Here is a 24,284-nt window from a genome sequence, read left to right on the forward strand (position 1 = left end):
ACCTGGATTTCCATTAGGATCTTCCTCTGAACATTACAACTGCTGTTTTACAAAAGATTTGGCATACTGAATCCCCTCTTTTTCATATATTAGTAAACACAAAACAGTGACCAAACACATTTATATGCACACAATACTTCAAATAATTTAAATAAAGATTACCCTGCTATTCATCAGACTTGCTCTTTATTTACTCTAGGATGAGTTGTTGTCATCAAGCTTTTGTTTTCTGGTGCTGTCATTGACATTGTTTTACAAACCATGACATTATCTGTTCATATGACTAAAGATTGTCTTGTTTACATTAAAGGAATGTACTGTGTTGACATGCTGTCAATTACCACAGAAATTAATTTCAACGCACTGTTGAATTGCAAGTATAGCCAAAAAGACAGTAAGTATTATGTTGACATCAATCCAGCATGTTAAAATGGCAAGTTCCACTGCTAAAAACAATTTTACAGCTCAAATAATGTTTTTTTCTTCTTGTACGCAGCATTAATGTGCTTTTTTTTTAAATGGCACTTCTATTTTTTAACCTTCTCAAACACCCCCATGGACGTAATTATGAGTGCATCACGATGCGTTTTAACTTGATTTGAATGCAGATCATTACTTTTAACAACCATTAAAGATGAATTCACTAAACCAACTTTGAAAGCATTTAATATCAATACAAATTGATGGTGTTATGACATGTTAAAAAGAAAAATGAGTATGTTTCAACTTCAGCAGTGCTTGGTGTATTGTAAGCCACAGGCAAAGCTAAAATGTCGTTAAGAAATTCTGAAAGGTTACAACTGACCCATCAAAAAGACAACAGAACGAGGCCAGTTAAAAAGTGTATTGTCTTTCATTCCATTTGACCAGTGCTGTCAATACACACAGTACTCAGTCAGAATAAAAACAGCTATTGTTATGACCCATGATGCCACTTGAGCATTTGAAACTCAGTGCTTTCGTCAGATCAAGCTTCATTCAGCAGCTCAGCTATCAGAGTTGTACTTCCAGACGGCGAACTCTCCGTTGTCACTGCAGGTGGCCAGCAGTCCCGACTGCTTTGGATGCCAGGCCACGCAGTTGACGTCCTGATTGTGGGCTTTGGGCACGTGGGCCGACAGGAAGAAGATGGGCTGCTCTGGGTCGGCAGTGGGGTCTTCTCTGAACACACGGACTCCATCATCGCCGCACGCGGTGGCCAAGGCACCGGTCAGACGACACCTTGATGTTAGAAGGATTACAATAATACAAGTGTCACTTCTGAACTCACAAATGTCATAACCATCGCACCGTGTTGGGGCTTGTGCAGTATTTAATGGTGACAGGGTTTCTGCAGGTTGTATGAAGGTAAAATTTTACCAACTAAAGATAATTTAAGAAATAAATTGAGGGGGAACATATGCTCTTCATTTTTGTTATGCATCATATTCGATACATCAGGCTTTTATGAAATGAAATACACTTTATTGTCCCCAAAGGGGAAATTTGTGTTGGACTCAAGGTGTTTACATTGACAAAATCATTTGAAACATAAACAGCAAATTCTACAATAAAATAAAATAATAATAATAGTAATATTTCCTATACTCACCCTTAAAAAATAGTCATTCATCATTTAACATTTTAATTGAAAAAGGCATAAAAGACTTCTTAAAACAGTTATAGGAAATCTTAAGGCTCATATATTAAATAGTGAAAATATGGAGCTCATACTCGAGGAGTAAAAAACACCTCAATTTTATTCAGAGGCTCAAACTGAGCAAAAATATGCAATTTGGAGCAGATGCTGATATTTATATGGCCAAAAAGATGAAATTCTGATAAATTCTGAAAAAAGTGAGATATTTATATCAGTACATAAAATGCATATAAATATCAGCTCTCACTCGTCTCATCGTCTCAGTAAGATGATATTTAAAAGCTTAGATATAGGATCAAAGCTCTGGATTTTTAAAACATATAATGCAATACAATAATGATTGAGATATGAACAAATAAACCTTCCTCAAAAGCCTGATGATCATATTTGAGACACATCTGAACATTAATTTTATTTATTTATTTTTTTTAACTATGCATGGATAATCAAGTAAACCTCAGCTGCTTCAGTCCAGTATGTGTTCACCTTGAAATATTACTAACAATATAAAAGTTATTATTACATGTACTTAATAAAAAATCATCAAAGATGGTGGGTGTTTTTACAGTTAGGGTTAGAGTTAGAGTCAATTATACTAAAAGGCCTTTACTTGCTAAAAAAGTATAAAATATCAATCAGACGACAGAAGGCATGTAGTAGATTGTGTGCAACAGGTTTTCAAATATAATACAGTAGGCTTTATAGGGTTAAAATACAAATTTCATCAGATGTCCAGTACATTTTTATTAATTTTACAAAAATGATCTCTGCTCCCAACCACTAAAATCCAGAAATAACACCATCGCTTTAAAAAACAAAACACGAGAAAATAATCCCTCATGCGACATGTAATGGCATAAATGTTTTGCTTCCATTTTAGACATTTTTAATGCCTTTATTTGAGGAAAGGCATATTTAAGACTTTAAAATCTTTTTAAGACCAGCAGAAACCCTTTTGACCAAAATAACACCATGCATCTTACCATGCTACATCATATACTGTTCTCCCGTGGAATCCAGACAAGGTGCATATACACTTCCAGGACTCATCTGATGAACCTGCAACAAAATCACTATCAAATTCAACCCAGCAAAATCTAGACTACATCATTTTAACCCTTGTGTTATGTTGGAATTCTGTGCACTCCCCTTATGGTTCGGCTCAAATTGACCCTAATTGGATTCAATACAATTCCTCAAAAATCACACTATGAAAAACAACAAAGATTCAGGTACAAACTGTAAACTTTTAATATCAACATTTGTCAAATATTCCAAAAAATATATATCTGAAGATATGATTTAATGAAAATGTTTTTTAACCATTTTTTTGTTTTGACTAAATTTTAATATACATTATATTTATATATATTTGCATATACATTTTTTTTTTACTTTTTTTTTTTTTTTTTGCTTAGAACATCATAACTGAACAATTAATCAATTAATCTGAGCTCATTTTTCCTGCTGTCTATGTCGAAGTCTCAAGATATTTCAGATATCTTGAATATATAAATGAGAGCTTATTTTACTATCTGTGTCTGTCAAAGATTTTCATTTGTAATTTGCAATTAATTCTGAACACTATGATTTAGCTTTTTCAAGTGTGTTTGGTTTGGGTTAGAGCACTTTTAGATACACTTACACTTTAGAACTGGAGCTGATGCCCTGACATACATAAAATAAATGTTTTTATTTTGTGTCTGTACAGTTGCTTTTGAATAGCTGCCTATGACGGTCAAATTGACCTGCGAACATCACAAACTTAACAGTAATTTTGTTTGTATATGTCAAAAAAAAGACACCAGCATGTTGAAACTTTGCATGCATGTTCATGATGATAAATGTGAAAAAGTCACAAAATATCAAGAAAAAAAAAAAAAGGTTTAATATCATTTCAGGTAGCTTGAAAAAATAAATGATAGGTAATTTTTACCATCTGTGGCTGACAAAATATTTTTCTGTATTGAAATAAGTGAAGAAAACCTAATTTTTTAGCTTCATAAGGTAGTAAAAAAATAAAATAACAAAATATAACCAAGAAATGTTATTATTTTGGGTCCGTACAGTTGCCTTAGAGCGTTAAAATATGCGGGTCAAATTGACCCGCGAACATCACGAACGTAACAGTAATTTTGTTTGTATATGTCAAAAAACACCAGCATGTTGAAACTTTGCATGCATGTTCATGATGATAAGTGAGAAAAAGTCACAAAATATCAAGAAAAAAAACATAGGTTAACCAGTATTTCCAACTTCTAGAAAATCTAAACGGGTCAAATTGACCCGCAACATAACACAAACCTGCTAAATATTCAAAATATCAATAGAGTAAAACTGTACAGGAGTAATCCTAACGCTCTCACCATCTCCAGCCGTCGACTCCTTCCAGATCTTCACGGTACGATCATCGCTACAAGATGCCAATCTTCGTCCCTCAGGGTCAAAGGTCAAACTCCAGACAGTAGATTCGTGTCCCTCTAGAGTGGCTCTACATTCCCAGTCATCATCTTCCTCTTTATAAATGCACACTTTGTTGTCATAACTGGCGGATGCAAGAAGCTGCAAAAGGAAACGAGTTTCACCCTTAAAAAGTGTCTGAAAACATTATGAGAGCGACAGAAAACATGCACGTGAATGTCATACCTCCTGTGTCGGGTGCCAAGCGACATGCTTCACGTCCTGCGTGTGTGAATTCACAACACTTACACACTCGTACTCATCCTCCTCGTCCACTAGAAGGAAAATAAAGGGTTTAACACAAATCATTAGTTGTTCCAAACCTGTATGAATTTCTTTCTTCTGTTGAACACAAAAGAAGATATTTTGAAGAATGTTAGTAACCAGACAGTTGTTGGACCCCATTGACTTCTATAGTATTTTTTTTCCATACTATAGAGGTCAATGTGGGACATCAACTGTCTGGTTACCCAGGTTTGGAAGAGCTTGAGAATGAGTAAATGATGACAGAATTTTCATTTTTGGGTGAACTATCTCTTTAAGGCAAGACACTACATACAAAACCATTATTTTTTCCATGAACCAGCCAATTTTGAGATTTTCGGCTATTTTGCTTCCAGAACACGTCTTCTTTCAGACTAGTGGAAATACACAATACACATTTAAGGGTTTACTTGATTACACAATTTATCCATTAAAACCTAGAGATTGGCATGGTTTTATTTCAGTTAGCCTAATAGCTGGTTTGATTTGCATTGAGAGATGATCTTATGGAAAGTACTCCATGCCAATCTCTTGGTATGGTGAAGGCTGTGTGATGATGTGGGGCTATTTTAATTCCAAAGGCCAAGGGAACTTTATCAGGATGCATAGTATCCTGGATCCATGAAGTAACTGGCCTTTAAAAATAAAAATCTGCCTGCCTCTATGGGAATTTAACATAGGGGTGTCCAAACTTATGCACCCTGTATTTTAAGGAAGAACATTTATTTATTTACGATACATTATTCATTCACAAAGAAAATTGGTGTCCTTAAAGGTTGGATTTTTTCTCATTTTTTAAATTAAGGCATTAAGTTCAATTTCCAAAAGATGATTTTTTATTCCTCTTTTTAGTCAGCTTTAGCATGGGTGTCTAAGCTTATGCATAGCACTGTATACTGAAGGTGCTGTCAAATCCATTTATCACGATTAATCACATCTAAAAGTTTGTGTAATATATATATATATATATATAAATTGTTTAAATAAAATTATATAAACAAACTTTTATGTTATGTTCTAAGCGATTCATCGATTTGACAGCACTACATTTTATTCATAAAACATTGTGATTTTTCTGTCTGTCTGTTGACAGTACTTATGGAGTGATAATAAGAGATGTTTTCCAAAATCCTGTCTGTAAAAAAACTACTTTAATATGTCAACAAAATTAACCAATTTTCAACCTGGCTTTATCCAATGCTCAGATTTCTGTTTAGGAAAAGTATGCAAATTAGTGCATTTTTAATTAGATAATGTGTCATTTGCGTAATTAAACGTAATAACTTGTCATAAAAAGAGTTGTCATAATGTTCTGTGATTAATCAACTAGGTAAAGTATGGTGATAACTATTATTTAAATTTTGTACACTATTCACCTGTGGTTTCTTGCCTTAAGCCCTGGGAAAAAACAGTCAAAATGTTAGTTTAGGGTCCAATTCTCACTATCAACTTGCTTATTAGCATGCATTTTACTAGGATATTGGCTGTTTATTAGTACTTATAAAGCACATATTAATGCCTTATTCTGTATGACCATATTTTACATCCCTTAATTCTATACCTTAACTTAATAACTACCTTACTAACTATTAATAAGCACTGATTACGAGTTTATGGAGGCAAAAGTTGGTTAATAGTGAGAATTGCACCCTAATCTAAAGTGTGACCTTGCTATCTTAATGCACATTCCTGGTCTAATTGTGAATGATTCATCAGTGCACATCATTCTAAAGGAAAAACAATGTTTGTATTTGTGCTATAGAAAGTCTTTTCACTATTCAATCCCCGATTCCTGACGTACCTTCCCAGATCCAAACACTTTTGTCTCTGCTGCAGGTGGCCAGTAAGTTTCCGGATGGAGCCCAGGCCACACACTTCACCTCGTTCTCATGACCCTCTAACACTGTCAGGGACTGCAAACACACATGACGGACACACGTCAGGCTGACTGACAGGATATCCTGTTAGTGATGTCACTTCCTTCATTTTTTAAGGGTGTGAAATTATGCATATTCAAAAACAAACCTCAAAACCATCATCCGTCTTCTTCCAGATGCATGTCGTAGCATCAAAGCTGGCCGATGCCAGATATTTCCCACAGGGCGACCAGGCCACCTTTCTGACCGTACGCTGGTGTCCATCAGACAGGACACACTTACATTCCCAACTGTCCCCTGAGAACACAAGACAAATAAAATACAACAATAAACAATAATATACTATTTTTTTTTTTACACTATCTGCTGTGTCATAAAGATCAGACACAGACACTATATATATATATATATATAATGTATATGAAGAGTTCAGCTGAGTTCAGAAAGAATTTTCTTCTAGAATGATCATTTTTATGAAGCTTGTATATTTAAGTTCAGTCATTTCACTTAAATGACAATTCATAGGTAATTTTCATTGTCATTTAAGTGAAATTACTGAACTTAAATATACAAGCTTGATAAAAAGGATCATTCTAGAAGAAAATTTCAGAGGGCACTTAGAGGCTTTTGCATCTGAACTCTTCATATATATATATATATTTCTTATTTTATTTTAATATTATTCAATTTTATAAAGTTCAATTCAATTCACATTTATTTTACAATATACATATTGTTTCAAAGCAGCTTTGCAGAAAATGCACGAGTCCACATTACAATTTAGAGTGATCTGTTATCAGAGGTAACTGTCATGTATTTCAGAAATGTACATATACAAAATCACAGTTAGCTAAAAATGTATTAATTTAAACAATGTAATAATTTAAGGCAGAAACAATGAGCTCATTGAAGTAATGAATACTTATTAACAAATGAAAAGTCTTGTGTCTGATTCGGTATGTGTGTGTATGAGTGTCACTAATAATGATTGAATGAGTTCAGTTTGACATACTTGAATTAATTAATTAATGAATGAATGAATGAGGCATTTATATAGCGCTTTCATATACTACTGTAACGTTACACCCCAAGCGTTTTACAATCATATCAGGGGATCTCTCCTCAACCACCACTTGGATGATGCGACAGCAGGAACAGTTCAAGCTCACCACACACCAGTTATATACTTCAGCTCTCATATTTAACTACATGGTTTTATTCACGGTGTATAATATGTTTTAGCAGTTTTACCTTCTTTACCCCATATTCTTATCGCGCGGTCCCCGCCGCATGACGCGAGGAGTGTGCCCGCGGGGTTCCACTCGACGTACCAGCAGCGCGCGTCCGGGTGCGCGCTCACCCTCTGCAACAGCTCCATCTCGCCCTTCATTTCCATACAACTGTATGATATTTGTGATTATATGACATGTAAATATTCCCCTGTCTCTCTCTCTTAAATGTCACAACTTCAAGACTCCTGTTTATCAGCGGCTCCCCACTTCCTGCTTTGTGCTTCAGTGTTTTTCGCTGTTGATACAAATACACGGCAGTAGCGCCACCATCAGGAGTGTAGCGGAAGTTAGAGAGTAATTTCTATTATTTTTTTTATTTTTATTTTATTTTATATATGTTAAACGTTTTGTTTGCTGTGTGATATTGTATGTATTAGCTATTAACTAAAAGAGTTTAATTATTTAAGCGGAAGTTAATTATTTAATAATTATTTAAGCGGAAATAAATATATATTTATGTGAACGAATGATGTTACAAAAATGCTTATAGAGTAAGTTCTATTATTTCATTTTTTTTAATATATATATATATATATATATTTAACCTAACCCTGTATGATATTATATTAGCTATTAACTAAAATAGTTTAATTATTTAATTGTGTTTAATAGTGCGCTGTTAAAGCATCTCTGTTAGAACATGTATTATGACTGGAAAATCTTATATGGCATCACATTTACACAATAGTTTCAATTCCTCAAACTAAACGTCATGCATGTGCTCGAGCACTGACGTCTGCTGAAGGACGCGTCTGATTGGCTTAAACGGCAACACAGGAAACGGAAGTCAGAGGCAGGAGAGTCTCCGTCTGATGGAGGAAGCGGACGGACTATTGTTTACGTTTTTAACTGGAAATCAAGAATAAAACACACGAAAATGTCTTCGATGTAGCGGCGATCAGCGGGATCATTCGAAGCTGAACATATTACAATTTGGTTTTAATAAGTTGTTTTATATTTTGGTGGAATTTGAGAAGGTTTTAAAGGGTTTTGTGTGTGTGTTGTAAATGTGTAAGGCCAGTTCACGTCACAAATTATCAAATTTGATTAAAAACCGACAGAGGAGCTTCAGTCACAGCAAACTGGTAAATATAATCTTTAAATAAAAGTTTGTGATAAATATAGATAGGCTATTAATCTTTTGTTATATAACAGGAAGAGCTTAAAAAAAAAACCACATACTTTTTTATGCATTATTCTGTTATTAAGTGTCTTTTTATACTGACCAGTAATCACTAGTGTATATAGATAGATAGATGGATAGATAGATATAGGTTAACACTTATTAACAAGTCTATGTAAATCTGCTGTATTATTAATAATGCCTATCTATAACTATAATTAGATAACTGCTATTATTCTTACTTATTGCATCATTTGTTATTTTTTATGATTATTTCCTTAATTATTTCACTGATTAGTTCTAAGTACTTAGTCTTCTCTTTTTCTCCAGAGTTAATATAACATGATTTTTGTTTCGATTTTTCAGCTGTAGTGCCGGTGGAGGTCAAACCCCAGAGCTGTCCACTCTCACTCCGGTGTATTTGAGTTTTACTTTTTTGATCGAGGCTTTTCAGTAGGTTTAAGACCATGTACGCACCCCCGGGAACTGCTCTGCCTGGCAACCGAAGGAGGAGAGGTGGTACGGCTCTACCCAAACAGCCCGAGAGGAGTCTGGCGTCGGCGCTGCCCGGGGCGCTCTCCATCACGGCTCTCTGTACGGCCCTGGCAGAACCGGCCTGGCTCCGCGTCCATGGAGGAACCTGTCCCAGACAGGAGATCGGTGTCGCAGATGTCCTGGGATATATAGATGACAGTCTCATTAAGGGTTGGTATCCCAAACTGTTTTTTTATTTTTATTTGAATATATATTTAAATGTAATTTATTCCTGTTATGCAAAGCTGAATTTCATTCTTCAGTGTCACATGATCCTTCAGAAATCATTCTAATATGTGACCATGGACCACAAAACCAGTCTTATGGGTAATTTTATTAAAATTGAGATTTATACATCATCTGAAAGCTGAATACATAATCTTTCCATTGATGTATGGTTTGTTAGGATAGGACAATATTTGGCCGGGATACAACTATCTGAAAATCTGGAATCTGAGGGTGCAGAAAAATCGAAACATTGAGAAAATCTCCTTTAAAGTTGTTCATTTCTATTGGCGATTGTGCTGCATCCACTCACAAAAATCATTTTTTTATATATTTAAGGTAGGAAATTTACAAAATATCTTCTTGGAACATGATCTTTACTTAATATCCTAATGATTTTTGGCATAAAAGAAAAATCGATAATTTTGACCCATACAATGTTTTGTTGGCTATTGCCACAAATATACCCGTGCGACTTATGACTGGTGACGTGATCCAGGGTCACATATGTTGATTTGCTTCTCAAGATACATTTCTTCTTCTTCTTCTTCTTCTTATTATTATCAATGTTGAAAACAGTTGTGCTGCTTCATATTTTTGTGGAAACTGTGATACACTTTGTGTCCAATATACTTTGATCAATATAAAGTTCAAAAGAACAGCATGTATTTGAAATAGAAATCTTTTGTAACATTATAAATGTCTTTACTGTCACTTTTGATCAATTGAATGCATCCTAATTCCTTTAAAAAAAAATTAAGGTAACACTTTATTTTACAGTGTCCTTGTTACATATGTTACATGTACTTACCATAGTAATGACAGTAAATTATGCATAATTACATGCGACTAACCCTCAACCAAACTCTAGTCCTACCCTAACCCTATAGTAAGTACATGTAGTTGCTTAATATTACTCAGTACTTAAATATATAATTACACTGTAACAAGGACACCTTAAAATAAAGTGTAACCAAAATTAAATACAAGATCTTGCCCCAAAAATGATGCACCTCTTGATAATAAATGTTGTGATGTTATTATTTCCATCAAGAGGTGTATACATTTTTGGCCAAGACCTTGTATTGATTATTCTGGAAAATGGCCATGATGTGTTTTCCTAGTTCCTACATAGTTGTTTAAGAAATGAAAAGCTACACACTCCATCAGTTAGGGTTAAAAGAACTGTTGCCAAACATATATCATGTAGAAACATCATAATCACTGCAATAATGATCCAGTCATTGACTCTTAAGCATTTGCCTATTTAAATCCAAACAGCAAATTATTTTATTTTTTGTCCGGGCACTGGGCATTGTATATTTACACCACTTATTAACCTCTGTTAATATTAGTTAGTAAAAATGCATTAACTAATGTTAACAACTACGACTTTTGATCTTAAAAATGTACAAGTAAATTAACATTAAGTACAAATTGCTGTAGCATTATTGATCGATCTTAGTACTAACTAACATATTCAACTAATGTTAACAAATGAAATCTTATTGTAAAGTGTTACCAAAAAATCTTCTTGACTCCAAACTTTTGAATGGTAGTTTGCGTAGATTACATAATCAAAGTTGTTAAGTTCCGATATTGAGATCTTGTACTTGCTCTGTTAATGATAAACTTGTGTCACTTCTCTCCCACAGATAACTGTATAAACTCTCAGTCCATCCTGCTCTTGCGGGTCATTGCTGCTTTCTGTTTTTTGGGAATTCTGTGCAGCCTGACGGCATTTCTGCTGGATGTCTTTGGACCCAAACACCCAGCCCTCAAGATCACACGCAGATACGCTTTCGCTCACATCCTCACAGGTATGAGTCAAGTCAAGTATATTTATATAGCGCTTTTCACAATACAGATTGTATCAAAGCAGCTTCACAGTATTAAATTAAAATAATACAACAAGGTTTGTTTCTAGTGAAATTTATTGATTAATAAAATAAAATTAAATATTCCCAAAATATCCCCAACTGAGCAAGCCAAAGGCAAAGGCAAGTATGACTTCACGAAGGATTTAGTTCTCAATATTAATACAGTTATTTGTTTTAGTCTGAAAGGGATACTTCAGCGATTAGCATTAAGCTTTGTATCAGTAGAAACCCGCTAGTATTTTCGAATGACTGTGCTTCCCTCCCTCATGTCCCCCTGAGACGAGAGATTTCTGTATTGTGTGTCTAGAAAAAAACCTCTGATGACGCAAAAATCGTCATTTATCTCATCTGAGTCTCTTCTGTCCAGAGGCGAGAGACTCCAGCCAGTAGGAGGAGCTCGTCCCGCATGTGTTCAACCCGCCCATAGGGGGATCTCACGATAAAACGCCGTCTTTTCAGTTTCGAGTCGACTAGTAGCCTAGCTGTATCATTTCTCCCGATACTGCCCTCTGTAACCGGTAGGCGTGGCTTGGGAGTGTCCTCGTAGGGCAGCGAAGCAAGTGCATTCTGGGAGTTGTTGTCTTTCATCCACATGAGCCAAAAACACATTCTCTGGCTTTTCTCAGTCTAGAAGGCACCAACTTCTAAAATAATTTCACATTTCTACTACATAAATGACCCAATTTAAATACACATTCATCTTTCCAGTGGTGAAATATCCCTTTAATGAATCTGTGTGTTCCAGTGCTCCAGTGCGCGACAGTGATCGGCTTCTGCTACTGGGCCTCGGAACTGATTCTGTCCCTGCAGCAGCAGCACAAGAAGTACCACGGCTCGCTCATCTACGTCACTTTCGCCATCAGCTTCTACCTGGTGGCCGGTGCAGGCGGAGCCTCTATTTTAGCCACCGCGGCAAACCTGCTCCGTCATTACCCCACTGAGGAGGAGGAGCAAGCCCTGGAGCTCCTCTCCGAGATGGAGGAGAGCAGTGAAACATACCCAGTTGACTACGACATTACCAACCAATTCCAGCCTCCACCGGCCTACACACCCTGATCGCCATATTCCCGCGTGTTCGCTGCCCAACGCCACTCCTGTCTTCTTCACGTGCCACCTTTGGCCTTCAGACAAAGAAATGATGCTCAGATATTAGGTGCCCCATCAAAAATGAATATATACTGTATATATATTCAGTATTCCAGATCATGCAGAATGCCCATATCCATGCACACATTTAAATGAGCGTTTTACTTCAGCAGACAGAGCTTGCGTGCATGGAAGAAATCAAAGAGAGTAATTATGGCATTGCTTGTAGAATTCCATTTGAATTCATCTTGCAGTAGTTTGCATGTATCTGGCAGTAAAAACCCACACAGATCTACTTTGAAACAAGTTTTTTTGGCACGCTTTTATTATTGATTGAAGACTTGAAGGATGCAAAGCATCTCGGCATCATGCTTGTTGAAGATGGGTTTACTGGAGCCTAAACTGTGTGGAATTAGTCTGTATAATCATCCAAAGGTATCTTTTTTTCTGCCTCATCGCAGGTTTATCACATTTTCCATATTCTTCACAGGTTTATCATGTTTTCCAAATGTTGAGCTGCACTTTTGACTTTTGTTCCTGTTTTTCAAGTGGTCATTTATAGACACTTTCCTTTGTAAAAAAAAAAAAAAAAAATTGTAATAATAATTTTTTAAATCATGCTAGGTATCAATGTATCCTTTTATTTATTTGAATTTATCAGTAGCCCACAGATGCTGCCATATCTGCACACTTCTGGATTCACCCCATTACATTTTTAAAAATAATTTCAAAAGGCTTTTAATTAGTTATTGTAATGTTATTTTAACGCACATATAGCCGCAAATACCCAAGATGGATGGACAAATTATTTATTATTTATTATCTGGTTGACATAGACTCTCAAAGAAACTAGAAAGCAAATATTTTATGTACCTGTAATTTGGAGGCGTTCAGGTTTGCCAACATCACATCGTAAGTTTGTTCTGTATTAATTGGATTTTATTTTTGTTTTTTAGTGCAATTGTGTTTGGTGTGTTTTGATAGTGTTAGTGTGAGCGCAAGGATGTTCTGATGAAAGAGTCTTAACACATTTGATCAAGATTGTATCCCCAAATTACTTGTCTAGCTTTTGCTCTGGTCTGATTATTTTTGATAAAATCACTGCATGGAATTTGATACTGCACTTGTGTTGCATAAATGGACTGTACTTGTTCAGATTTCACTTTTTTATTTTTAGTAATCTGGTGGTTTTGTGTTTTAGATTATTTTACATTTCCCTTCTTGTGTTTCATTTAAAGAAATACGTTTACTTAAATGGAGAATAAAGAGAAAAAATTAATTCGACACTGTGTGCGTGCATGTTTGTTTCCTCAATGCGTGTGCACGTCGAATTCGAAGCGCGCGGTTGCCATAGCAACGTTTGATTCATCCGGGATCGACACCGCCGGCATTTCACCTGAAACGACATAAATGACCTTAATTTTAAGAAATACTCGTTTAAATGCTCCTAATTTAGTTAATTTTTTGTATAGAAAAGGCTGACGAATGATGGCTGATGCAATATCGCTTATGAGGTATGTTGTATGTAAATGAGAGAAGACATTATACATTTTAGGAAAAGGAAGCTGTAAATTAGCTTTTTAAGTGAACTGACTTGTATAGCGAGATAAATTGACTACATAAATAAGTTCCAGATAGTTTGTATGAACAAAGAGCATGAGCCAAAACATCCATGAATTACTATTATAATATTCTAGCAGAACCACGTCCACCAGTAATCTGCCACCCCTGCGAAACCTGCCCAGCTGGTCCAGGGTTCGAGATCTGGACCGGGTGAGATACCCCAGACTTCTTTCTAGTGACTGTATGGTCAGATCTCCACCTGTGGACATCAGGAGCCCTAAAGCACCAGCGGCTCAGCCCAGGACAGATGCTCACGACACGCGCATCGCCTCTCTGGAGAAAGATATTCTGTTCCTCCAACAACAGCATACAGACACACTGGAGAGACTGCATGCAGAAATGGAAGATCTGAAGCGTGCTAATAAAGGTATGTCATTGCATTCCGCATAAATGGGGCAGAAAATGAAAATAGTGCCATTTGCACTTCAGACCATTTTTTTGGGGAGGCTAGTAATGGTGAGCTAGCTTTGAAAGCATGAGATCTCACCCTCCCTTCAGCAAAGCCTCGCCTCCTTTAAAACCTCCAACCTCACAGCAGAGTCTGCAAAGCGTCACCAGAAACTGCATTAAACTACTTCATGTCTCAAAGCACATGCCATTACAATAATAAATGAACAAAAACAACTTACAGAGCACTGACCCGTACCACCTGACTGCTGCAGACTCATTTCGTCGTTGATGTTGTCGGACCCAATGCAATGATTGGACGAACATTTTTTGGTCCTGAGACTTCCACAGAAGATGTATACATGTTTTAATATTTAGACCACTTCTGTTATTGATTGCTATCAGGATGTGAAGAAAGTTACAACCTATATAACAAAAAGTGTTTATAAAAAAATTGCCTTCTCTACCTTTAAAATCATCAGTGTGACTTTTTTTCTCATAACAATTGAAATATTGAGTTTGATGAGGCCAATATACGTGCATAAATACTGATAAAGGCTGCAAGACAAACTTTCTTCTGTTTTAACCACATGCAATGTCCTCAAACATGATGTTCGACAGAACAAACCATTATATTTAAAAGGGAAATGTGAGTTGAAACAAAAGTGAGGGACAAATGAAATTTTAATATCAGTAAATGCAAAGTCTAAGTATAATTTGTTTTCTTACATTTTACATAACCAATTAAAATGTAATGAAGATGCAAATTGGCTGTCTTTCTGATTAAAAGCAAACATTCAAAGGGGTGGTTGAATATGATTTGCAAAGTTACAACGCTCAAAGTTCAAAGCAAAGGGAGATATTTGCTTTTAAAGAAATTACTTTTTAAGGACTACAACAAACGGCTGGTCGGGACTACACGACGTTCCTCCCGGGTTAGTGACATCACCAACCCTAAAATTTACATAAACCCCGCCCCCTGAACACGATTTATAGATTATCAAGACAGAATATGCTAATCAATGACTAGAAGATAACTACACATAAGCTGCATAAATTCATCAGCTAACCATTCAGAAATGTCCTGTTGCTTCTACATGTTTTCACTTCTTCTTGAGTCTCTCCATCATTGTCTGAGTTTGAATAAAAAAGGCTAAAAGTTTTTGAAATTTGCAGTGCATGTCTGTGTGAGTGCAAGCTGTTGAAGCTCCGCCCCCTGTGCCGGGAGCAGCAGCTCATTTGCATTTAAAGGGACAGACACAAAAACTGTGTGTTTTTGCTCACCCTCAAAAATTGACAACTTTAACATGCTATATAAAAATATCTGTGGGGTATTTTGAGCTAAAACTTCACATACACACTCTGGGGACATCAAAGACTTATTTTACATCTTGTGAAAAGGGCATTATACCACCCCTTTAAAAATATTTTAAGCTATGTATTAAGTTAAAATTTCTTTTGCATTACATCCAAAAACATTGTCATATTTCAAGTTCAGTTATAGGCCACAAACCGCTGACAGGTTGTTTGAGCTTTCGTACCATATTCAGACTTGCATATTAAGTTTTTCTTTTACAGAATTACAGTATCAGATGGTTATGGAACATGAACATTCTCCAAAAGGTAGAATATGTTTTATCAAGCCTAATTTTTCATAACCATATTCATATACTCGCTTTGTGCATAGGAAAGATCTAATTTATGGTTTCACACACAGGGCTTAGATTAAGCCAGGATTAGTTCAATTAGAGCATTTAAGTAGCTTTTATAAATGTGTCTTAGAAAAAAACATTACTGGTGTGTATCTTGAGACAAAACAATGGCATATTTTAAGATATATCAGTGCAAGTTGCTTTAATTTAAAACAGATCAAACATTATTTTTAATCTGGGACTAGACTTAAGCCTTGTCTGTAAAAGCAGGGGATTATTTCTTAACCTGTACTGTTGTTTACTGCGAACTGACAGCCGTGTGATCCACACAGAGTCCATATGGTCCAACGGTCATTCCTCAAAACCCTGCAGTGACGGTTCAGCCGAGAAGAATTCCCAGTGTGGATTCATCAGGTACTTACTGTAGCATCTGTGATCATCTGACCTCACTTAAGCAAATAAATCTCACGTCCTCCTGCTGTGACCCGCTCCAGCTCAGAGGCGGGAAGAGGAGGTGCAGTCACATCACTTCTGCCTCTCAGGATCACCCGCGGTCTGTCCCAGCATCCCCGAACCCCCACGCTGAAGGAGTGTGAGGGCATCATCCGGCAGCTCTATCACGCCAACACCTCGCAGTGTCAGGAGGTCAGGAGCATCATGTCTTCATCATGTCTGTTCTCATTCATGTGTTCATACTTGACTCTCATGTTCCCTCACTCAGCTGCTGAGGATCAAGACGCTCCTCGGAGACATCGCCTCCAAAAACAAATCATCCGCTGAAGTTTTGTCTCTCGCAAGAGCCTGCCTCAGAGACAACAGCAGGTGCATCATTATTCTGCTCACCAAAATACCCTGGTCATATTTCACCCCAAAATCTAGAGAAAGAAATAATAAAAAACTAAATTTTGCACACAAAAAAATTAAATTATATATATTGTGTATATATATATATATATATATATATATATACAGTGCTATGCATAAGTTTAGACACCCATGCTAAAGTTGACTAAAAATAGGAATAAAAAATCATCCTCTGGAAATTTAACTTAATGCTTTAATTAAAATTTTTTGGAAAAATCCAACCTTTAAGGACACCAATTTTCTTTGTGAATGAATAATGTATCGTAAATAAATAAATGTTCTTCCTTAAAATACAGGGTGCATAAGTCTGGGCACCCCTATGTTAAATTCCCATAGAGCCAGGCAGATTTTTATTTTTAAAGGCCAGTTACTTCATGGATCCAGGATACTATGCATCCTGATAAAGTTCCCTTGGCCTTTGGAATTAAAATAGCCCCACATCATCACATAGCCTTCACCATACCTAGAGATTGGCATGGGGTACTTTCCATAAGATCATCTCTCAATGCAAATCAAACCAGCTTTTAGGCTAACTGAAATAAAACCATGCCAATCTCTAGGTATGGTGAAGGCTATGTGATGATGTGGGGCTATTTTAATTCCAAAGGCCAAGGGAACTTTATCAGGATGCATAGTATCCTAAAAAATAAAAAAAATAAAAATACTTAAAAATAAAAATCTGCCTGCCTCTATGGGAATTTAACATAGGGGTGTCCAAACTTATGCACCATGTATTTTAAGGAAGAACATTTATTTATTTACGATACATTATTCATTCACAAAGAAAATTGGTGTCCTTAAAGGTTGAAGTTTTTTAATTAAGGCATTAAGTTCAATTTCCAAAAGATGCTTTTTTATTCCTCTTTTTAGTCAACTTTAGCATGGGTGTCTAAACTTATGCATAGCACTATATATATATATATATATATATATATAAGCACAATTGGAAGTATACATAATGCAGACTCTGATTTTAATAATAGTGATTAAAAAACACTGAACAGGATTGTCACGAAAATAAATAATCCAATGGCATGAAATAAAGTTTAATATAGTTTAAATATATAAAAAATGAGTTTTTTAAAAAATACGTTTTTTTATTATGATTTTTTAAAAATACATTTTCATTTACAAAATAAATAAATAAACTATATTTTGCCTGAAATCTCAGTTAAAAAATTATAATTTTATAACTGTCATTTAACTTGTAAAGCACAATTGGAACTACACATAATGCATATTTCGACTAATAATAATGCTACTACTACTAATAATCCCAAATCATTGTTTCTGAACAGGATTGTCAAGAAAATAAATGATGCAAATAAAATTCTCCTAAAACAGGATTTTAGTTTATCCAATATATTTTCTTTTGGTTTTGGGTGAAATTTGACCTGGACATGTTCTTGTAAGATTCACCTTGTTACTCTATTATTTAATTATATCATAATATACTTCTATTTACTAGGGCTGCACGATATTAAATAATGCGATATTCGATATGCGATACGATAATGCTTAAAGTTTGTAAAATAAACTTAAATTATCTTTAAAATATATTTAAAATTATATAACCTACACACATGTTTCACATCCCTAAACTTCTGAAAGTGAACATCAGTGTTTTACTGTAGCATAAGAAGTGTTATTTTAACATCATTGGGGTTTAGGGGTTCAGATTATCCTACATTAGGGTTATTTAACAACAGAAACTGAATAATCACATGTAAAAATAAAACACGGCTTAGTTTTCACTGTATGAATTGTGAGTGATTTTCTCTTTGTCTTTTATTCATGACCCCAGTTATTGCAAGCTGTTGCGATATACATATCGTGATATATACATTCGCAATATTTTGATAATTTCGATATATTGTGCAGCCCGCATATTTACCTATTCAGAGTAAATCTGATAAATCATTTGCACTTTATTTGCACATTTTGATTCTCTTTTAGGGGTGAAGTGTTCGAGCATTTACCAAAACTACCTCTCAAACCACAGCCAAAGAAACAGTAGGATTTACTTTTCTATTCACATCACCATCTATTTCATATCACCACAGACAATTTGAAACTGATTTATTTTATTTTATTTCACCCCAGGCACCCGAGTCAAGCCAGTAAAGGAGAAACTGTGATTCTACCAGCCATCAAACGCAATTCAGGCGGCGCCATGTCAGAGCGGCAGAGGAGAGCGCAAGACGTGCACAAAACACGTCTCAGAAGAACGGTGAACACTTGATGACACTGCTGATGATGATGATGATGATGAAGTGGAGCGTGACCTTTACAGTGAGGGTTACACCGCCCCACTTCTTTCACTGAGCCATCATGTCAGGCTTTTTTCCCCTCATGAAAATGCTGGAACATATACAGTATAGTGGTCTCTTTTTATGTCAGTCTCCCTAAAAGAAGTTGAAGGAAATATGTATTTTCCCTCACACAGAGATCTACACATGAGGAATGAGTGAGCGGCTGCTGATCATGTTTGATTCCCTAATGAACTACATAAGAATCTTTCCAGAGAAGCAGCCAAATGTCAAAGTTGAGACGAGAGCTAAGCTGCCTGACCTTCCATCCACAGGAAGGTCCACAAAGTCAGACAGAAACAGACACGATGTATACATCACAGCTTTAAATCAAATCTCTCATAATAACTTTTTACCTTGATTTGATGTGTGACGTTTCCTTGATAATAAGTCTCTTTAAATAAATGCACCAGCAACATTTTATGACGTGTTTTTGTACAGTTCTCTTTCCTAAAACTGCGTGCTTGAGGAATCTGAGGGCGTTTGCACCAAAGGTCAGAGTGTTTGTGCATATTCCTGGACTTTTCACAGAGACGAACTATACGTGCACTAGTAGGACGTTGAGAAGGTTGTATAGTGTGTCCTATAGGATCTTTAACTGATGGCTACAACTACCCATTGGATCGCTGCCCGGGATCCCAGCAGACACCACACAGTATTACTGTTTAAGAGCCTTATTAACTAATGGGTTTTAGAGGGCACTATCTCATTCAATTACAACTCAATTCAATATTGGGTTTCCATGTTTTATGGGCACTTTCCTTCGACATTATGATTTTTATACTGTACAAACGGTCTGTTCTATCCTCCAACCCTAAATCTACCCATGACAGAAAACGTTCTGCATTTTTACATATTAAAGACATCACTTAGAGTGATTCATAAGCTGTTTTCCTCATGGGGACCAAGAAATGTCCCCACAAGGTCAAAAATGTATCTTTGTGGGGACATTTTGGACAAGACTAGGCATCTTCAAAATTGATTATAATTAAATCAAGCAACTAAACACCTGTGGTGCTGCGAGTGAAGCGACAGGTCAGACAGACTGTTTAAGGAGGTAAATGCAGGTAAACGCAGGTGTTGACCAAATGACTTAAGGTAATAAGATAATTGAGGAAGGTATTATTGGATAAGCAATGAAGAAAGGAAAAGGGTTGTTCAGACAAAGTATCTTATCTTCTCAGAAACGTAGCTTACAGAGTGACGTCCCACATGCAACATATAAAACAGTATAAAAGAGCCGGGCGTGGCATGCAGGAGGATCGGACGCACTGAGTTCAGTCTGCACAACTCTCTGTCGCTCGGTTCATCTCCAAACTCAGCAGTGTGATCATGTTGGCATCACGGGCAATCCTCGCCAAGCAGGCAGCAACGATGCTGGCGCGCCAACCCGCCTGCCTGGTGCATCATGGGGGAGACTGGGGGAACTGGGGCAACACCAACATCGCCGTGGTAAGAACACAAAATGCCACAAACACAGCATTTGGTATTGAGTTTCTGTTTGGTTCTGAACACGTGACTGGATCTGCTGTTGAAGGTTTTCTCAGGCTGTGGTTGGTGGGATGGAACTGACGTCCATGAGGCCGCGTAGTAAGTATACAGCAAGTGTACACTTAAATCATTATTCTGGGGTTTTTTAACAGTAAAAACATAGAGGCCTCCTTAAAACAAGTTTCATTTACGGTCATTATCTCATTTGTTAACATAAACTAACAATGAGCAATATTAAGCTTCGTTAGTGATAGTTAAAAATGTTCATGTTCACTTAATTAACAGTTAAGTCCCATTAGTTAATACATTAACTAACAATGAGCAATACATATGTTACTGTAGTCATATTAACAGATAAACTTTTGATTTTAATAATGTATTGGTAGCAAACATTTTAAATGAACATTAAGATTATTAAAGGTTTTACAATTATTGTTCATTGTTACTAACTAATGTTAACAAATGGAACCCTGTTGTAAAGTGTTATCATTATATCTTTAGAATGTATTGATCTGTGTTAGGGTTATTATGTAAGGGAGAATGTACAGTCACCTTGTCATTATCACAAAATAAACTCTGACAGGGTCATCAGGACTTTATTTAGAGATAATGACTGCACATGATCCTTCTTATTACAAGACTACTTACCAAATAAATATTGATTTGAGCTGAAGGGATTTATAGTGATGTGTGAAACTTACCTGGTCAAATGTAAAGTTCAGCGTCAAAGAGCATGAAAAGTATTTGAACACAGAATCCTGCTTTGGACCAATCAGCATCCAGTATTCTAGAGAGTGGTGATGAATACACACTGCTGTATGTCTCTTTAAAGCACCATGTACCACTTGAGCCGTAATGGAGCCCGTTTTCAGATCTTTGCTCCAAACCAGCAGCAAATGCACGTCATGGACCACATGAAGATGCAGCCCTCTACAAGTGACAACAGGTAGACATCATTATCATGAAATATTATAATTACACAGCTTTTCAAATGAAAAAAAAAGTATCAAAACATACCATGGAAACATCATGTTAACCAATGGTTTTTGGATGTGTACCATGGTATCCTTTGAAGAAGCATTTAAATATGAACATAGTAATCATTCACAAGTACCATGGCTGATAGCAAACTGTTCCCTCTCTGCAGGAACGTGATGATGGAGTCTGCTCGATTCAGCCACGGTCAGGGCACGATGCAGATGAACGATCTGTCCAAACTGGACGTCAGCAGCTTTGATGCCGTCATCTTCCCTGGAGGCCACGGAATAGTCAAGAACCTGTGAGAGACACAGTCTTATGGTTGAGGGTCTATACTAAAGCAAATATAAATGTTTTTGAAAAGAAATTGAACGCATCCCAAAAGAAGTGCAGTGTCCTGACAGAAGAGACCATCAGAGTCCATCTGCACATACTTAAACTTTGATGACCCTCAGATTACGTGTGGATTGGCTATTTCATTGTTTGTCACCCCAGATCTATCACTATTCCTGGAGCGAAAATCCTCTTATCATGTTTCACTGTTAGCAAACAAATGGTTAAGTCCAAGTGGAAATGCAGGCGATTGATGAGACTAATCCACGTCTGAGCCAAATGCACTTCAGCACCTTTTTATACTCAACATTTGACATAATATGCTAAATTGAGAAAGTTCCTTCAAGGTTCCAAGACGTGTTTGCTTGATGTGAGCTGGAAAAGACATACAAGGAGTTTTTTTTGTTTTTTTTCTGAATTGTTTTTGCGAAAAAGTTCTCCTTTCTAATATGACGATTAAACATTTCTGCTGACTTTCACAGGTCCACCTTCAGCAAAGATGGTAAAGACTGCAAGCTGAATACTGATGTGGAAAGAGTTATGAAGGAGTTCCACCGCGCTCGCAAGCCCATTGGGTACCCGACTATAAAATATTAAAACTGTGAATATCTGAATTGAATCCTTGTATATAGTGCATATACCGAGGGGTGAAGGAGAACTATCTAGGATTCCACACCGTTTCTAAGTCACTAATCAAATTAGCGACTCTGATCACATAAACTCTTTTGGTTAGACGGATCAGATGTCCTTGCTTCATCTACATTTTTCTCTCATATTGTTATGTTATGACACATGTTCATTTACAAAAGTGTAAAATAGTGGTCTCCGCTGTATATTTGAATATGATTCAGTTCAAATGTTTAAACATTTTTCACCTGAGCTGAATCCGGCTCTTTGGCTCAGTCTGTCCAGCATGGCTCCTCTCCTGGCGTGCCGAGTGCTGCCGAGTCTGGAAGTCACAATGGGTTACGAGCGTGACGAGACCAGCCGCTGGGGCCGCTGGCCCAACACCAGCATGGTGCAGGCGGTCAAGAGCATGGGGGCCCGCCACAACACCCGTGAACCTTATATATCCTTTCACTGAGACAAAGTTTTCTAGAGATTTTGTCATTTTTAACATATTTTACCGAAAGCATTATTAGTGTAAAACTTTAAATGATGCAAGAACTCTCTAAATGCATGTCAACTTGATGTCTTGACAATTAAAAAAACATTATTTTTCCCTTAACTGCCCATCTCACGAGGCCTATGTGGACGAGAAAAACAAGGTGATCAGCACTCCAACCTTCATGTGGGAGACCGACTACCACTACCATTACATCTTTGATGGCATCGGGAACATGGTCAAGCACGTCATGCGTATGACTGCCAAGTGATTCTCGTGGGATGCAAGACACCAGAAGGCTTTCACACTTAACTTTGGGTTGACCCGATCCGCTATTATGTGGACATACAGAGAGTAAATAAACTAATAAATAAATAAATAAAAAAGCATGCAATGCAACTCCTGTGTTGTAATATGTTTTGTATAGCCTATAGACCTTATGTAGGCCCGCCCCTTTTCAGCATTACGTATGTTGTGTTGTCTTCTGATTTCCACAATTCGCTAATTACTCTTCGACAGCGATGCCATAGAAATATACAGAGCTACCGCAAACAACGGAAGTTCAGACAGCTTGTTTATCTGGTGCATAAGGTCTGTAGCAATGTTGGTGTCAGACCCCTGTACATGTAGGCTATAGCCATACCATCAACTTTTTTTATTATTATTTTTGAAGTAGATGATTGTTCACAGAAACATCTCACAAACATAACATTTCTCAGTGGAACATTTTATTTTACAAATCATACAAAAATGAGTGACAACATTTATAAAAAACAAATATAAGAACATACATAAAACTTTTTTTTTTTTTACAAAACCAAAATTATTCTGTCAAAAAACCTTTAAATGTATTACAAAAATGTACAGCAGCATCTTAAATATAAGATAGATCAATGTTTTCTCAAAACATTCATGAACATTTGTAAAAAAAATAGGGCTGTGAAAAGATTAATCGCGATTAATCGCATCCAAAATAAAAGTTTGTGTTTACATAATATATGTGTATGTACTGTGTATAGTTATTTTGTATATATAAATACACACACATGCATGTATATATTTAAGAAAAATGTGTTATTTATATCTAAAATATTTACATTTATAATATATAAATTATATATAAATATATACAGTATATAGATGCAAATATTTCTTAAATATA

General features: G+C 36.1%; 4 protein-coding genes across 7 annotated transcripts; 3 read left to right on the top strand and 1 right to left on the bottom strand.

Moving 5' to 3' along the window:
- Positions 1 to 622: 622 nt before the first annotated feature.
- On the bottom strand, positions 623 to 7,797 carry ciao1 (cytosolic iron-sulfur assembly component 1). The gene is made up of 7 exons (XM_079897580.1): positions 7,492 to 7,797; positions 6,389 to 6,537; positions 6,165 to 6,276; positions 4,286 to 4,374; positions 4,006 to 4,201; positions 2,623 to 2,698; positions 623 to 1,221 (listed from the first exon to the last, which is right to left on the bottom strand). The coding sequence occupies exons 1-7, from the start codon at positions 7,634 to 7,636 to the stop codon at positions 987 to 989; spliced, it is 1,002 nt and encodes a 333-aa protein (XP_079753706.1). The 5' UTR covers positions 7,637 to 7,797; the 3' UTR covers positions 623 to 986.
- Positions 7,798 to 8,321: 524 nt separating this feature from the next.
- Positions 8,322 to 12,430, top strand: tmem127 (transmembrane protein 127). Its single transcript, XM_079897649.1, has 4 exons — positions 8,322 to 8,617; positions 9,022 to 9,360; positions 11,070 to 11,234; positions 12,040 to 12,430. The coding sequence occupies exons 2-4, from the start codon at positions 9,123 to 9,125 to the stop codon at positions 12,348 to 12,350; spliced, it is 714 nt and encodes a 237-aa protein (XP_079753775.1). The 5' UTR covers positions 8,322 to 8,617; positions 9,022 to 9,122; the 3' UTR covers positions 12,351 to 12,430.
- A 257-nt stretch (positions 12,431 to 12,687) lies between these two features.
- Positions 12,688 to 19,625, top strand: LOC307174019 (uncharacterized protein). Of its 4 annotated transcripts, none has more exons than XR_013823934.1 (9): positions 12,688 to 13,894; positions 14,078 to 14,370; positions 15,969 to 16,013; positions 16,375 to 16,456; positions 16,537 to 16,687; positions 16,764 to 16,864; positions 18,863 to 18,919; positions 19,010 to 19,198; positions 19,353 to 19,625. XR_013823934.1 is itself a non-coding variant. In XM_079897646.1 (9 exons), the coding sequence occupies exons 1-9, from the start codon at positions 13,866 to 13,868 to the stop codon at positions 19,371 to 19,373; spliced, it is 906 nt and encodes a 301-aa protein (XP_079753772.1). In that variant the 5' UTR covers positions 12,688 to 13,865; the 3' UTR covers positions 19,374 to 19,625. The 4 variants fall into 4 exon arrangements, 3 of the variants coding, with proteins under 3 accessions (XP_079753772.1, XP_079753774.1, XP_079753773.1); XM_079897646.1 differs by having other exon boundaries at positions 19,010 to 19,136; XM_079897648.1 differs by having other exon boundaries at positions 16,585 to 16,687; positions 19,010 to 19,136.
- A 750-nt stretch (positions 19,626 to 20,375) lies between these two features.
- Positions 20,376 to 24,175, top strand: gatd3l (glutamine amidotransferase class 1 domain containing 3, like). The gene is made up of 7 exons (XM_079897831.1): positions 20,376 to 20,667; positions 20,753 to 20,805; positions 21,539 to 21,652; positions 21,854 to 21,985; positions 22,500 to 22,592; positions 22,921 to 23,086; positions 23,259 to 24,175. The coding sequence occupies exons 1-7, from the start codon at positions 20,548 to 20,550 to the stop codon at positions 23,391 to 23,393; spliced, it is 813 nt and encodes a 270-aa protein (XP_079753957.1). The 5' UTR covers positions 20,376 to 20,547; the 3' UTR covers positions 23,394 to 24,175.
- The last annotated feature ends 109 nt before the right edge of the window (positions 24,176 to 24,284 follow it).

The sequence above is a fragment of the Squalius cephalus genome (assembly GCF_949319135.1).
Source record: "Squalius cephalus genome assembly, chromosome: 16".
Lineage (NCBI taxonomy): Eukaryota > Metazoa > Chordata > Actinopteri > Cypriniformes > Leuciscidae > Squalius > Squalius cephalus.